General features: G+C 40.1%; 1 protein-coding gene across 8 annotated transcripts in view; it reads right to left on the bottom strand.

The window, feature by feature from the left end:
- The window catches only part of VPS13D (vacuolar protein sorting 13 homolog D), a 195532-nt gene that overhangs the window by 70018 nt on the left and 109873 nt on the right, over positions 1 to 15641 (bottom strand). For 5 of the 8 annotated variants that reach the window (XM_048825360.2, XM_048825354.2, XM_075121229.1 and 2 more), the window contains 3 exons: positions 15219 to 15370; positions 6856 to 6990; positions 6123 to 6290 (listed from right to left, as the gene is read on the bottom strand). In XM_048825360.2, coding sequence (XP_048681317.2) covers positions 6123 to 6290; positions 6856 to 6990; positions 15219 to 15370 — 455 coding nt within the window. The remainder of the gene's footprint in view (positions 1 to 6122; positions 6291 to 6855; positions 6991 to 15218; positions 15371 to 15641) is intronic. The other 3 variants (XM_048825358.2, XM_048825355.2, XM_048825353.2) reach the window with 1 other exon arrangement.

Consider the following 15641-nt stretch of genomic DNA (forward strand, 5'->3'; position numbering starts at 1 on the left):
ATTAGGTCAGCATCTAACATGCATTTCTGACTGAGAAGTCTCTGAAAGAGTAATAATTTTAGGTTTTAGTAGTATCATGCCTAAGGCGGAAAACAAAAAAGAAAAAAGTTTGCATGCCAAGAATTTGAGTCATTTCTGTGCATATGGCCACTGTAGGAGCCTCCATGCAGAGGGAATCAAATTCCCTCAGGTGCCTATATTTAGGATCAAAGTACTTTTTAAAATACAAAACTTGTAGCCTCCAAGGGATAAAAACTATAAAACTGTCTGAAATGAACTTTATTTAACCTAAGGTTTTGTGCCAACTTAAATACACTGAACTTCTCCTACTTGAAAGAAGGCATTTACCCACTGTGTGTTCTGAGAAGCCATTACAGGAATAATCAATAACACTGTAAAACAGAAAAGCCATAAAATGACAAAAACAGATACAACTCATAAACAACTTACTTTTCAGTTCATGTAGGCACTCTCTCTCTATAGATTTCTTTTAAAGTGATGATTAAAGTTTAGCCTGACATGGTTGTATGAACAGAACAGATCTAGTCCTATTTACAGCCTCCAACTCACCTTAAAATCTAATATAAATTTTATTAACAGATCTTATAAGACACTAGGTAACTGAAAAACAAATAAGATTTGTGAAAGTTTTTCCAGCTTGTGGCTGGTAATTATTAGATATGGAGGACAGTTCATCAAGTTTTGGCTGCTTTGCCAGCTCTACAGAATTGGTTGCATTGACGAAAAGGAACAATTTCTGGCACCGCTGAATCAGGTGAAACCCCTGGTAGTGAGAGCAGACACTAATTCATCATACTGTCTCTACAGACAGCACCGGAGGAGCAACATGAACATGATCTGTCGGCCAGGTCATGTTTTGTGTTGCAGTTAGGGTCAGATTTGAGTTTTTCCTTCTTATACTTAACAAAAATTAAAATGGTACCTATGCGATGTACAGTTATATATATACATTGTATATTTTTTTTTTAAAAGAGAAAGCAGGTTTTAATTAATTTTACTCATGGTAGCAGTTATGGCATTTCACAAGTTATACTTGAAATATCAGTTTTGAGTTATATTGGCATTCCAGGGCTATATCTAGTTGTCCAAAAGCAGTACAACTAGTTGGGGAGGAGCCTTCACCTTCATCACAAGTGTCTTGCTCACCCAAGCCCCATAAACAGGGGGATTATCACTCTGCTGAGAGAAGCCCTTTTTGAGAAGGAGACTGTTGGTTGCTCAACTCGCATTCAGTTTCAATGGGAGTTTGGCGTCTAACTGCCCTCCGTGTCTTTGAAAATCTCTCCAACAGAAACCTTAGTTACAAATGACTGAAGTTCAAAGACTGACCTTGCCCTTGTGGAAAATGCAGTAAGGCTCGTGCCTTTAAAGGCAGAGATTTATGAGACTCTTACTGCAGATGTGATTGCAACCAGGAAACAAATCTGTATGGAAAGGAAATACAAAAGAAATAGATATCAATGGCTGGAACGGATGGATCATAAGAGCATGCAGCACTGTAAGCATAGAACGTGGGCATAAGTGTTCGTTTGGACAAATGGACAGCTCTAAGGAAGCTCCATGTCATTAAGTGATCTACCAGAGACTTGGATAGGCCTGTATTTGTGACACTGGTAGTGCTTGGACATAGATGATATGATGGGAGATCTCAGCTGCAGGTTTAGATTGCTCTGTAAGAAATCTAAAGGAGATGGAACACCCTGAATACTGGTGCCGATACTCCCATCTTAACACCAGCATGAGATTTGGTTCATACGTTTGCGAAGACCCAAAGGGTGGAAACCTTGCTGGGAACAAGTGGGGTATTTATCATATTTGAGAAGCAGTATGCGATCTTGGTTAAGACTTGCTGCTGCTCAATAGACAAGGTGTTAAGACTCAGATAACTTGGGTTAGGATACAGCCACAAACTTTGAAGATTCTTTGTTTACTGGGAAGACCTATTGAAGAGCTTTGTGGCAGATTTGCTAGGTATGAAAACCCTGGTCTGCGCTTATCTGGGGTTATGAGAATGCCCAATACTACTACATTTTTGACCTTTTGAATTGCTCTTCCTATTAGTGGGAGAAAGGGAAAAAGTGTCTAAAAGTAGATTTGGCCATGTTTGGGTCACAGCCTCTGCTCCTATTGACCTCTTGTCTTCTTCCCTAGTGAAGAGCAGCCTTCTTCTAAAATTTTTACTGGATGGGAACATCTCCACCTGGGGAGAACATAGGTCCCTGCATAGCAGCGACAATGTTCCATGGTGCAGAGACGCACAGCATTGTCTATCTGCTTTTGCATTCAGTGTGCTTCCTTTTATGTGGAGCGATAGAAACTAAGTGATCTTCTGTCCAAGGCAGCATCCATAAAGCTCCTGTATTTAGATCAACCTTTTGCATTCCATTTTCTGGTTTATGTATGCTGCAGTTGTCTGGTTGCCCAAATGGGTCAGGAGGTGCTCTTTCCTCAGGTGCTCTGCCAAGTCTTGAAGGGCCAACCTGACCACTTATCTTTAGCAAAAGTTAACACTGTGAAGACTTTCATACCTTGACCGTGTTCCTTGTGAGTCCTGAATGTGCTTCCCATATATAAAGGCCAGGGGTTTGGGTACCAGATTGTGAAAGGAGAATCCTTACATAAGACAGTGGATCCCTCTTGAATGGTATTTTCACTTTCCTTTACATTTCCTGTTGGGGATTACTCTATGCCAGTTTAACAATCTCTGAAACTCTCACATGTGTTGTCTTATCATTGGAGTAATCTCCATGCAGGAGACTAGAAGAGACAGAAGCTTCAGGTAAAGGAGGATTGATATTGTTGGATCATATTAAAGAAGTTCTGTATTAAAATCACAAATGAGTTTGATTCCCCAGAGTTTAAATTCCAGAGTATTACTAATTAAGAAGTCTCTTGGTTTTTGGTACTGTTTCTCTCCCTCTATGTGTGAAACTTGCAAGCTCTAATTGTGTTAGTACATTCTAAGACAGAGTCTATTCTCAAAGCAATTCACACAGAGAGAGACTCAAAGCAATACTCTAACAACAGAAACAGCACCCAGAGACTCCCCGCCCTTTTGTTGTATTAACAATTGTGATTAAAATAGAGATAGAGGATGTATGTGGATGGATGCTTGGTGTGGATAATAACTGAATGATCAGGGAGGTGCCAGCCTAAGAATCCAGTATCCGTCGGCTGAAGAAGGCATCAAGTGGAAATAACCAAAGGACCCCCCGGAGGGCAGACTGGAGTCCACCCAACAGCCTCAAGAACGGGAGAACCAAAGAACAAGATAACATCTTGGAGCCATCAGGAATGTGCTATCTGCTGATTGATTCAGCAACAGCATGATGAAGCAATTCCCATAGACTGGCATAGGAAGAAATTCCTATAAAAATAGACTCTAGAAAGTGAGAACTTTGGGGTCTGATTCCGCAAACCAACTTCCAGGAGCGTCAGATGAGCATCTGACAAGGCCCTGCTCCCTCCTCATGTCCAGGCCACCGTCTTGGCATGAGCAACTCTAAGGCTGGTAACTATGATACCAACCTTGCAGAACGTGTACGTGTACGTGTGTGTATATGAGATTGAATGGAATGTTATAACTATAACTAACTGCTTACTATGATTCTTTCTTTATTCACAATAAATGTGGTATTTTGCCTTTTTCCCTTTAATAAGATCCTGCTGGTTTTTATTTTATTGGTATAACAATATCACCCAGTTCCACGATACTTTGGAAATTAGAAACTGGATCATGATGACTGTTTTCCTGTGTCAGAAAGACTGTGGCCCTTCTCTTGTCTACCTCAATCCTAGGTGAATGATCTTCCAGAACAGAATTCGGTTTATTAGAAATCTTTGTGCTTGAAACATGGACTGTCCCCTCATATCAACTGACACTGGACATTTGACATGCCTTATAACTAACCCTGATCTGTTTTATCTCATACACATTGTGACTGAGAAGTTGACAAACAGTTTTTTGTAATTAACATAGGTCATTTTTATAAGGAAGATCTTGATATAGCCTTATTGCCCTGGTGATCACTCTCCTTGCATCTTTGCTGCCACTCTAAGTTAAGAAGAAAAAAGGATTCTCTCCATGATCCTATCACAGACAGCCCATGTTTGGGATTTTCCTAAGAAAAAAGCACAAGGATAATTCTGGGAGTATAGTTTACAGTACTTTGCCCCTCAAGGAAGATGCTCTGTACATACTGTGCTCCGTGAAGCTGAGCTGTGACAGTAACCACAGCCTCTCCAGCAGGGGTAGTCAATTTGTTTTCTTTGTCAAGGTCCATATTTCTTGCTCAAGGTACAGTCAAGGTCCAGACTCCAGAGGAAATAATAATAGAAATAATAACAATCATGATAGTAAGTAAATACAAGTATTTCAGGGTCTGTTCAAAAGTGGCTGCCAGTCCAGATTTGGCCTGCGGTCCGCCTATTGACTACCCTTGCTCTCCAGTGTAAACTGATTGCCCAACTTCCACATACCTCCAATCAAGAAAGCAAGCTTCCAGAACCAGAGGAAGAGATGCAAGCCCACATCTACCAGAGACTACCAATAGGAGAATACTTTCTTTCCCACAAATAGGAATATATTACTTGTTTAATCTCTCTCTTTCTCCTACATCTCCCAACCCCAAAAACAGTCTGCTCCAGAAATCTTAAACCTTGAACAAATAACTGCTCTTCACCATGTAATAACCCTGTTACGACTGGGTTTTGTTCATCTGTAGATGCCTTAACCCCATCCACCCACAAAGAAGGAAGAGCAACATTATGGAACTCTCAAAAGCGACTGATATTCAGACTGTTAAAACCATTATGTATATTACTTTCTCTATAACCTAAATTCCCAAGTAACTATCATGGACTTTCAGTTCTATTTCAGACTCTCTAGTTCCCAAATTGATAGAACATATCTTTAGGATCCACCATGATCTATGATGGAAATATGTTTTATTAATAATAATATAGTAAGTTCTTAAATAGAGCTCCCTTTCTCCACCAAAAAGTCCGCACGTGAGGAAGGTATTATTCCAACTTTACATATTAAGAACCTGAGGAGGAGAGGTTAAGTAATTTGCCCAAGACCACAAAGGGAGTCATTGCCAAAACCAAGACGTGTTTGTACAGTACCTAGTAAAATGGGCTCCTGGTTTATGATTGCGGTTCTTAGGAGCTACCGCAATACCAATAATAAAATAATTCATGGAGTTCCTAGCTCTAAGTCCTGTGCTCAGACCATGCCTCTTTCTTAGGCACAAAATCATTCATGAGATTTTAGAACAGTTACAGTACTAGTGCACTAGAGCCTCCTGATCAACTTACCTTCGCTCTCCTCAGAAGAACAAAAGCATTTTCACCACAGCATAGAATTACTTATTAGCTAAATTTAAATCAAACACTTTTGTTTTATCAGAGTATCAAAAAGGCACAAAACTGGAAAGCTGTACACAGTTAGTAATACTTTTTTTTGAATAAATGACATTTTCAAAACAAGCAAACCAACTTTAAAACCTAGTAAAATAAAACTTGCTACTATGTGGCATAGAAAAGGTAGCATCCAGGGTAGTGCTGGCAAATCCTTCAACTCCAGGTTCACAATAATCTTTATATGCACATCATATTAATTGATTAAATTCCAAGTGAAGAATTAAACCGGAACATCCAAAAGCCCTGTATATATCCTAGAATTTCAGGAGGATTCTATAACAGAGTTAATATACAGTTCTATTCATGTACACAGGAAGACTCATGTTTTAACCATGATGGAGAATTATTACGTTACTAACTGGGGCCTTGAATCTCCAAACACTTATGCAAATGAGTAACTCTAAGCACCTAAGTAATTCCATTGACTTTGGTGGGGCTTCTCACATGCTTAAAGTTAACCAAGGTGCAGAAGTGTTTGCTAGGCCTGGACCCCAAACACAGGTTTTATTCCTCAGGAAAGACCTATGGAAATTAAAATTCAAGGATGATCTGTTTATAATTAAATACTTCTTAGTGATTAACTAATTAGTTCTAATGTATCTATAAATATGCAACTTGTCTTTTTAGTGTGTTAACTTGCACCTTATCTACAGATTATTTCATGTAACAACAATTACCTTTGCAGCAGAGTTTGATACTCCATGTGTGACATTTCTTATAAGGCCACCAACATTTCCATATTTTATTAGTCCTGTGACACCTTCTGAAACATCATTCAGGAGACCCATAGGGTTGCCAAGGAAATCCACCGAGCCCAAAATCCTTGCTGCCTGACTAAGCAGCTCCTATAAAACACAGTTAAATGAAAAACATTATCTACACATCAGATTTCATGGTCAGCAGGGCTAATAGTATTTTAAAAACTACAACACGTTAACATTTGACTCCTGGAAAGAACAAAAACATGCAAAAGTCAAAACGTTATCGTAAGAGACATGGTCAACAACACTTGTACTTAGTACAATGTTCTGATTGGTAAAACTATCTAATATGATGTCTGCCTACCAATCTGCGTCTGTTGATCAATTTGAAAAATGGGAACACAGTTTAACTATTTCGTTCTGGAGAGGCGAATTCCCCTCAAAGTAAAAAGTATACCAGAACATTAAAGATGGAGGAGCCAGAAGTTAATGATTTCAGCGGAGCTACATTGGTAGACTCCAGCAGAGTATCTGGCCCCTAACATTCAGTATGTTTAAAGAGTATTTATATAAACACACAAAATGATTAAGAGTTACGTATTTACTCATTAAAACAGGGAAAGGAATTTAATATTTGATAAAGAGCTACTAAAACAGAAAAGTTTTAGACTTTTTTTGGATGTCACAATATGATTTATCTGACACTCACCTCTTGAAAGTGCTTAAGGATATCATTAATGATAAACTCCTTTGTCTCATATGGGTGGACCCTAGTGAATGGATCCAGGTTAATCACTGCATCTTCAAATCGGATTAGAGGAAATCCCAGTGTGCTTTTCAGTGCCTAATGAAATAAAAACTGGAATTACGACTTTTATGTTCATCTGTATTTCTCCTCCATGATGTCTGAATTAATTGATTTCCAAGCAGGCAACAAATCAAATTTATCTAGCAGCTATAACAACTTGTTCCTGAAACAGTATATTCGCATTTATCCAAAACCCTATTATCTGAACCTCCGCATTATCTGAATCCCTTCGTTGCTGGGGGACAAGGAAGGGACGTGGATAATGAGGAGGTTTGGATAATAAAGCAGAGATCCCCAGTCACAGCTGTAAAGGAAGAGGATGAAGATAAATCCCCTACCGGGAGGCCACCCTGCTTCTGAATGGCTCATGCAGCAGCGCCCTCCGCAGCCCTGCTGTCACAGGAGTCAGCGAGCTAGTGGGGTATGACCGCGGAGCTGCAGAGGGCTCCCTGTGACACTGGATCTCTGCAGGCACAAGGTGCAGGGAAGGCTGCGATCCTAGCAGGGCAGAGGAGAGTACTGGCCAGGAGTCCCTGCTCTGCCCCACCAGGACTGCAGCCTCACTCCAGCACTTGCATTTGCAGGGATCCAGTGTCAGTCACCCTAGAGGCAGTGCAAGGAGCCCCCTGCAGCCCCACTGACATGGGAATGAGTGAACGGGGCAGAACAGAGATTTCCTCCTCTTTGCAGACCAGGCCAGGGAAGGATGAGCGAGGGTGGGGACTCAAGGAGGCACCCTGCTGCTGAATGACTCCTGCACTCTTGGCTATCCAAATTCCTGATTATTGAGAGAAAAAATCTGAATCCCCCACATTATTTGGATAAGTGGGAACATACAGTAATCACTTTGTAATTATGGCAATTTTTGACATCGCCAATATACTGACAATTGATAAATTGTTTGAACCCTATTTGTCCACTGGTTAGAGAGTAATTAAGTATACCTCTTGATGTAACAAATCTTCCAACAACTTGACAGGATTTTAGTTTCAAAAGAATATGTTTTTTAAACTTATTTCTAAGATCCTGTGCTTAATTTTGTGTCAGTTAATTATTCTGATACTTGTTCAAATACACAGAATTAAACAGAACCCAAAGTTTGGGAATTTTCCCTCCATACATATTGGATGGCACATTAGAGGTTTTCCACTCTTCTGGATGTGTTAGGACAGGGGTTCTCCACTGGAGGGCGGGACCCCACACGGGGTCGCGAGGTTCTTACATGAGGGGTCGCAAGCTGTCAGGATCCACCCCAAACCCAGCTTTGCATCCAGCATTTATAATGGTGTGTGGTGGGATTGTCACACCATCATGCCTCAAAGGGCTTAAAACAGCCCTAAGAGAGGGCTGTAGCTGGAGGAAAGCTGGGCTGATTGGGGGAAGTAGCCAGAGGTGGGGCCACGCCCCATTCAGGCCACAGCTGGCCTTATAAGAGGGCTGTTAGCCAGAAGCTGAGACAGACATGCTTTCTAGCTACATGGAGAGAAGAGGACCTGGCTGCCTGGGAAGCTGAGGAAGGTACCTAGCGCAGAGCAGTGCTGGGGAAGGACAGAGGGAGCTGGGGAGCTCCAGCTTAGCAGAGCCCCAGGCTGCAGACCAAGATAAAGGCCCACGAAAGGGTACTAAGGCTGAAGAGGAGCGACCCAGATCTAGACAGAGGCAGCTGGTCTGACCCCACTTGCCGTTCATGAGTGGTACAGACTGCAGTCTGCCCCAGGGAGCGGGGGCTAGATGACGACTGACGGTAGCCACTAAGGCAAGGAAGGAATAGAGGGTTGGGGGTTCCCCTGGGAGGGGAGACCCAGACTGAGGGGGTACTGCCAGGGGGCAGAACCCGAAACTAGAAGGGCACCGGGATCCGGGAGGGGCATGGGGCCAGAGGCAGGCAAGACACCGACCAGCAGAGGGCACTGCTGGCTGAAAAGAGCTAACTCCCTGGACGACCAGCAGGAGGTGCCGCAGCGGTGAGAGTCATTGCCCCACGACATGGTGTTAAATATATAAGAAAGTGTTTTTAATATAGAAGGGGGGGGGGCCACACTCAGAGGCTTGCTGTGTGAAGGGGGTCACCAGTACAAAAGTTTGAGAACCACTGTGTTAAGATGAAGTGATATTACGTACACAATTTCCTGGGGGCCACAGGCATTAACGTACCTCAGTCTCATCTCTCATCATTATCTGTGTTTAGTGCAATTCACTTACAATTGCCTTTTAAATTAACATTGTGAAGGAAATGAGGTGGGTAAGGAAATATCTTTTATTGGCCCAACTTCTGTTGGAGGAAGAGACAAGCTTTAGAGCTTCACAAAGCTGCTCTTCAGGTCCGGAAAAGGTTACCAGAGTGTCACAGTTAAATACAAGGTGGGGCAGATTGTTAAGTGTAAGGCGTTAACACATGTTGCAAGAAACCACTTAAAACGAAGTGGGCAATTAATACCTTTACAGTCATATGACAAAGGAGGGTTAGAAGATTACAAATTGTTGTAATGATCCATAAAAACAGCGTCTCTGTTGAGACCATGATTTCTAGTGTCTAGCAGAGGTATTAATTTAAGTTCCCAAGCTCCTCTTTTGAAGGTGTTTAGCAGGTTTCCCTTGAGAAAGAGGACTCATAGGTCAGATATGGGACAATTGCTTTGTGGTAAGTTTCTGAGTAGCAGCCGTGTTAGTCTGTCTTCGCAAAAAGAAAAGGATGCATCCGATGAAGGAAGCTATAGCTCACGAAAGCTTATGCTCAAATAAATTTGTTAGTCTCTAAGGTGCCACAAGTACCCCATTTCTTTTTGTGGTAAATGTTTGCCCACAGGTGATAGCGTGTTTTTTGTCTGTTATTTTTCTGTGAGAGTTCATTCAACAGTAAAGTTAGTGTCTGGTTTTACCCAGACAACTATTGTTGGGATACTGCAAACAACACTGTGAAAGAAGGGAATTGTGCCAGCAATGAGAATACTGGCCCCATCTGTATTTTGTTCGGTATGTGTGTTAAAAGGATATTTAAGGTAGACATGCTGTATCTGAGGCTAAATCTATACCAGAGACCTTACAGCGGCACAGCTGTACTGATGCAGCTGCGCCACTGTAAGATCTCTTGTGTAGTCACTCTATGCTGACGGGAGAAGCACTCCCGCCAACATAGTGTTGTGCACACTACCGCTTATGCTGGCAAAATTTCGTGGTTTTTTCACACCCCTCAGCGACATACGTTTTGCGTACGTAAGTGATAGTGCAGACATGGCCTAAGCCCCCATTTAAAAAATAAAATATGGTCTAATGGTCTATCCATTCACAAGGTGGCTGGGAGGCTGAGGAATCCTCAGACTGACTGAAGATGTTTTTATTTGCTGCAAGTTTTGTTTTGTTTTTTAATTTGTAGTTCTAACATTACAAAATTACGCCTAAAACCAATTACAACTCCAATAAGACATTTTAGTTAGAATGTGTCTTTGCCTTCCTCCAGTAGTTTTGATGGATTTTTGATCCTGCCGCATATAGCTCGCCCCCTGTAAACTCATTTTCAGAGCTTGTTTTAAGGATATAATAAGAGTAAGTATGTTTGTGTTACCCCCTTTGCAACCAAAGTGATGGGCGTGAGAGCAGTAGAATAAAGCAAGTTTTTATTTTTTAAATAGGATGAAAATAGAGGTCTAAGTGGAGGGAGCCTTATGGGGGAAGTCTGAGCAGTGGAGGAAGACGACTGAAGAAACGGACACCCCAGTGATGCTTGCACATACGCTAATTTACTTTAGAGCAGCACTGCTCATCTTCACCTTAGACAATGTCAGTGATAAAGTAAGATTGAGAAAGGGCAATTCTCTTTATGAAGTGTTTCTATTGGATCATTCACTAGGACTAGCACAAAGAAGATATGGACTTTGGAATCTTCAACTGTGGCTACTTTTTAGTATTAAAAAATATCAGATACGTGATATACCTGAAATTTACTAACACTAAATTTCTGTTTGATTCATAGCACTCATTCTGAAAAACTTACTCTTAGATGAAGACAAGCTTTGGCAGAACCTTTCCTACCTGTGAACAGAAACCATCTTTGGCAGAACTTTTTCTATTCATGAACTTTAACTCTAGATGATTTATGACTGAAATGAGTGATGGCATCCGTGATGTTATTGCTATCAGTGTCACTAAATGTTATATCTGGAAGAGAGCGGGGTTCCATGAAGCCAGTGTCACTTGGTCTCCAATACTGAATGTCACCCAAGAGACAAGCATGGCATAACAATTGTGGACAAGTGAATTCAGGAAAAGAAATGAAAAGAAAAAAATGAAAAGAAACGGCGATAACATTTAGTTTGAAAAACCTTAGTTCTATATTTGAAAATTTAGAATTTTAGATCTTTTGGAGGTGGGGATTTTTAAAATTAAAATATATTTTAACATCACAGAATTGAGGTATGTCGTCAAATACAACAGAAAATGAGATGAAAAGCATCTGAGGAACTCTTTACCTTTTATTTCCTTTTAACAAGAAAACTAAAATTCTAAGAAGAAAATGCAGAAAGAGAATGAAGATTAAAATTCACTTTTTTCATTTCCTAAGTGGCATTAGCTGTTGAAGCATTCACTAACTTCAAAATTCACACCAAATACCTAATCCATTGAAACTCTAAGGTATCAAGAAATCTTTGGCATTTGTGTTCTATCTTTCTACATTAATCATTATTAAACCCATGTTAAAATGTAAAGTTAAATCAGGCAAAGTGAGTTATTCTGCCATCTGCAGGCCATTAAATTATGTTGCACAGCTGGTATAGGTGTGTGTGTTGGGGGCAGGATAAACTAGAAACTATTCATGCAGTAACTGAGTAACTAAACAAATGGAATAGTGTACAAACCTGTCACTTATTTGCACAAGTAGCAAGCAGTTTCCTGTCCATGATCGTTAGATGTTACATAAAGCAGGTCTGTTGATACAGGTAACTAATAAAAATAAATGATCCATCTGCACTGACATGGGCACTAAATTGTGTCAAAGGCTTAAAAACATTTGAGGAGGTAGGGAAAATATCTATCAATAGTATAAAAAATAACTTTGATATAAAACTGTACTGTAAATACTCTTTCTCCCAAACTATTCTGTACCACACAGGACTGGAACTCCCTTCTCTGAAAAATTCATACATGTTACATAGCCACTGACTGTTTTTATAAGAAAAAAATTTATATGCCCAGTTTTCTCTTGAGACAATGCTGGCAGCTACCGGGACGTATCTTTTTTCACAGTTAACAATACCAGTTTCTTTCAAATAAAAAAAAAAAAAAAAAGGGCAAGCGAGACTGTAGTAGGGTCAAAAAAATTCCAGCAAAAGTATTTAAGATCTGTGAAAATACATTTAACGCTCTAGCTAAATGCTGCCTTTGTTTGAAAAGCGCATGTCTCTAAAACAACTTGTCTTATAAACCTGTCTGGCCGGTCAGGCAGTCCTACACACTACCACTTCCCTCCTCTTCCTTACCCTCAAGCAGCTCTGGATGAGGAGCATTCTCTTGTGCCAAAAGAAAACAATTTAAAAAAAAACAAACAAAAAACCAAACACATTTTGCATCCTGTGTTAAACCACAAAGAGTGCCGGTAACGTGTTCTTGACTTGTCCTTGTTCACAGAACCATTGTTAAAAACAGTCTGAGTGTGTGGAGATGAATCTCATTTTATTTCCCATGGCTGAGTTCTCCATGGAATTCCATGGTAACACCTCACAAAAGAAAACATTTTTTAAATGGGTGCTTTTTAGCAGTGTTTGTATTAGTGGGGTGAAAACAGTAAATGATCTAAACAGGTTTACTCATCTCTTATTTTTATTATTTAATTTCATTTTGTATCCGTTTAAAAACAAAGCCAATTTTGAATTAATTTGTTATTGATATTATTTTCAAAGCATTCATTAATTTATTTTCTGCAAATTGTTGGCATTTCTGGTAGAAATGGTTTCAGGTTTTTTAGTTTTAATCAGATTGTATGAACTCCCTCCCCTTACTTTAATTTTATGGTGATGTGCACAAAAAGGGTTAACGGTGGAAAGGTTAGCCTTCCCCCTCACTTCAGGAGGCCAGTAAAGCTGGTCAGGGAATGACATTTGTTTCATGACAACTTTCAAGGTTTAGACATTTGTTTTCATTGTGCACTGGGTTTTGCAAAATGAAATTGTGATGAAATGTCTGTTTTTAGAGTAAAAAGTTGGGTTTTCAATCTCTCTCTGATCCATCCTGAGCCTGTGAAATTTTTCCATCAACTTTTGTTTTCCCTACATGTTTTAGATGACAAAGTGGCAGTTTTTGACCCCCCAAAAAATGTAGTCAAAAAGTGTATGACCAGCACTAGCAACCAGTTCTCTAACATCTCTCTGCATTCTCATATTACAGTCACTCTCCTGTGATTCTCCTGTACTTATCCACGTGCTGCTCTCTACAGTTGAGGAGCTTGCCTTGTTCATTCTATATGCCCCATTCCCTCCAGACACAGACTATTCCTTTCCTGCCATCTCTTTAGCCTATGACATTAGCTTGACATTCTCTATCATTAAGAGCCCATTTTGAATTAAAGAAGTTAGTTAGTTAGATGCTGTGTTACCACATTAACACTGATTCTATAATTAAGGACAATGGGGTCCTTCCCATCAGTGTAACAGAGCAGAATTCTCCTCTGAGAATCAAGCAGCTCATAGACATAGTTGAGCTCCTGCGGGTTTGCTTTCCCTTCTGCTGGAAATTTTCTGCCTTCTGCGCAAGCAAAAATTATACAAGCCTCTTGAAGCAGACACTGCAAAATGCTTATCAGGAAAAGGCACAACTGGCAACAGCATTCCCTCCCCCCACCCCACCAGCTCAAGATACCTCCAGAGCGATATGAGCCAGTTGACCCTGGGGCCTGCCTCATACCGGAGCTGCTACCTTACTCTGAATTAAAGAAGCTCACAGATCTAATCATTGCAGTAAGCAAAAGATGAGCTACAAGAAACTATTTCAGAGCTTCATATAACTCTCCGTTTTAGGTACAGACATTTTACATAGATGTCAAATGGATGCAATAATGGCTGACACAGAGATCCACTGCTCATTTAATGATTTTCCTCAGGACTTTAGAGAATTTAAGGGCAGACTATATGGCAAGAACTTCGGAGTGGCTTGAAATCCCAGACGGTGAGATTACTATGCATGTGGATTCCTAAGACTCTGACAATACACCTTCTCTTGAATTCGATTAGCTGGATTTGGTAAGTTCTATGCTAATGAAGAACTGCATGAAAAGCGAATCTGAGCAATATTAATCACTTGTTCTCCTTTAAACCTGCGTAAAGTGTGGAGGCAAAGAGCCTGAAAAAGAAGAAGAGAACTATCTGAATTCTTATTCCTATTGGTGAACTGGCATTTCCTAGTGACATTCCAAAAACTTATTAAAGCATCATGACTCATACAGATGTTAAAAACTAGTTAGTACTAATATCTTTTTGCGTCAGACTGCATATTACTTGCATTGGTTGTACGTCTTATCTCTAGAAGAATCCAATGGTTTTATGGACCATCATGTCATAGACATCCAGGAAAGACAGAGGAAACTCCTTCAAAATCCTCTGAGATGTGGCTATGCTATTTATTGCAATTGAATGTCCTTTCATAAATCAACTTCTGTGAAATAAAGGCACTAGCTTTAAATTCCAGTGTATGCTGGTGTTACTTGTGTTGGCCTTCAATCTAAGGCTAGGATTTATCCATTTTTAGTTACCCTGTGTTATTGCTTTTTAGTTTTTGAGCATGTGTGTCTGTCTATCTGTCTGCCTGTGAGAGAGAGAATTTCATGGAGAACACACACTCCCGTTAATATTAATATTATAAAGCATTTCACTCAGACGACGTTATTCACTCAACCCTAGTTGCTACCACTTGATCCCTATGTACATATATCTTGTTTTGACTACTGATGACAACAATGAATTTAAATGTGTGCAACAGGTATTTTTCTATTGATAATATAGTGAAGAAGGCACGCCTATGCTTCTTACTATAACCAGGGAGCTTTAAACCTCCAAACTTTAGGCTGATGCATCAAGAAGTTAATATGTGGTGTTCGAACAATGAGCCTCTGAGTCTACTGCTATAGGAAAGCTTGTACAAGATGTTGCAATCTAGGAAGATGCTGCATAAGCAGAAACAGAGAGCAGCAAGTTAAAATGTACATACCTTTTTCTCCCAAAGTAAATCTATCTAGTTAGAAAGACAGATCTAATGAGGTGTTGTGTGCACTGGCTTACCTTGAGGTCTAGAGGCAGTTTGTTGGACGTGAAGACACTCAACTTTATCTGTGGCACACTGATTTTAAGATTTTCAAAGTAGTATCGCTTCTGGGCCCCACCTTGATCAACGGTCTTTTCATGGAGGTTTTCATCATACTTTTCAACCTCTGCTATCAAAGCATAACATAGGAATAAAAATCAGGTAATTACGAAAGTATACGAAACTATGAATGTGTATTTTATAAATAGTTCTGAGCTTTCTTAGCTGAAGATTACAAAGGGATTCAGCTTGTAATGTTTGAATCGAGACTTTCCCATGATCGGTGGCATTTCAACCTAGAGTGTTCATGTGGACTCATCTCTACTCAATAAATCTGCCTCTGATGGAGGAGAAACCTCACATTTTAGTGCTTTCATCTCAAACCTTGATTCCTTACTTGT

The sequence above is a fragment of the Caretta caretta genome, chromosome 18 (assembly GCF_965140235.1).
Source record: "Caretta caretta isolate rCarCar2 chromosome 18, rCarCar1.hap1, whole genome shotgun sequence".
NCBI lineage: Eukaryota > Metazoa > Chordata > Testudines > Cheloniidae > Caretta > Caretta caretta.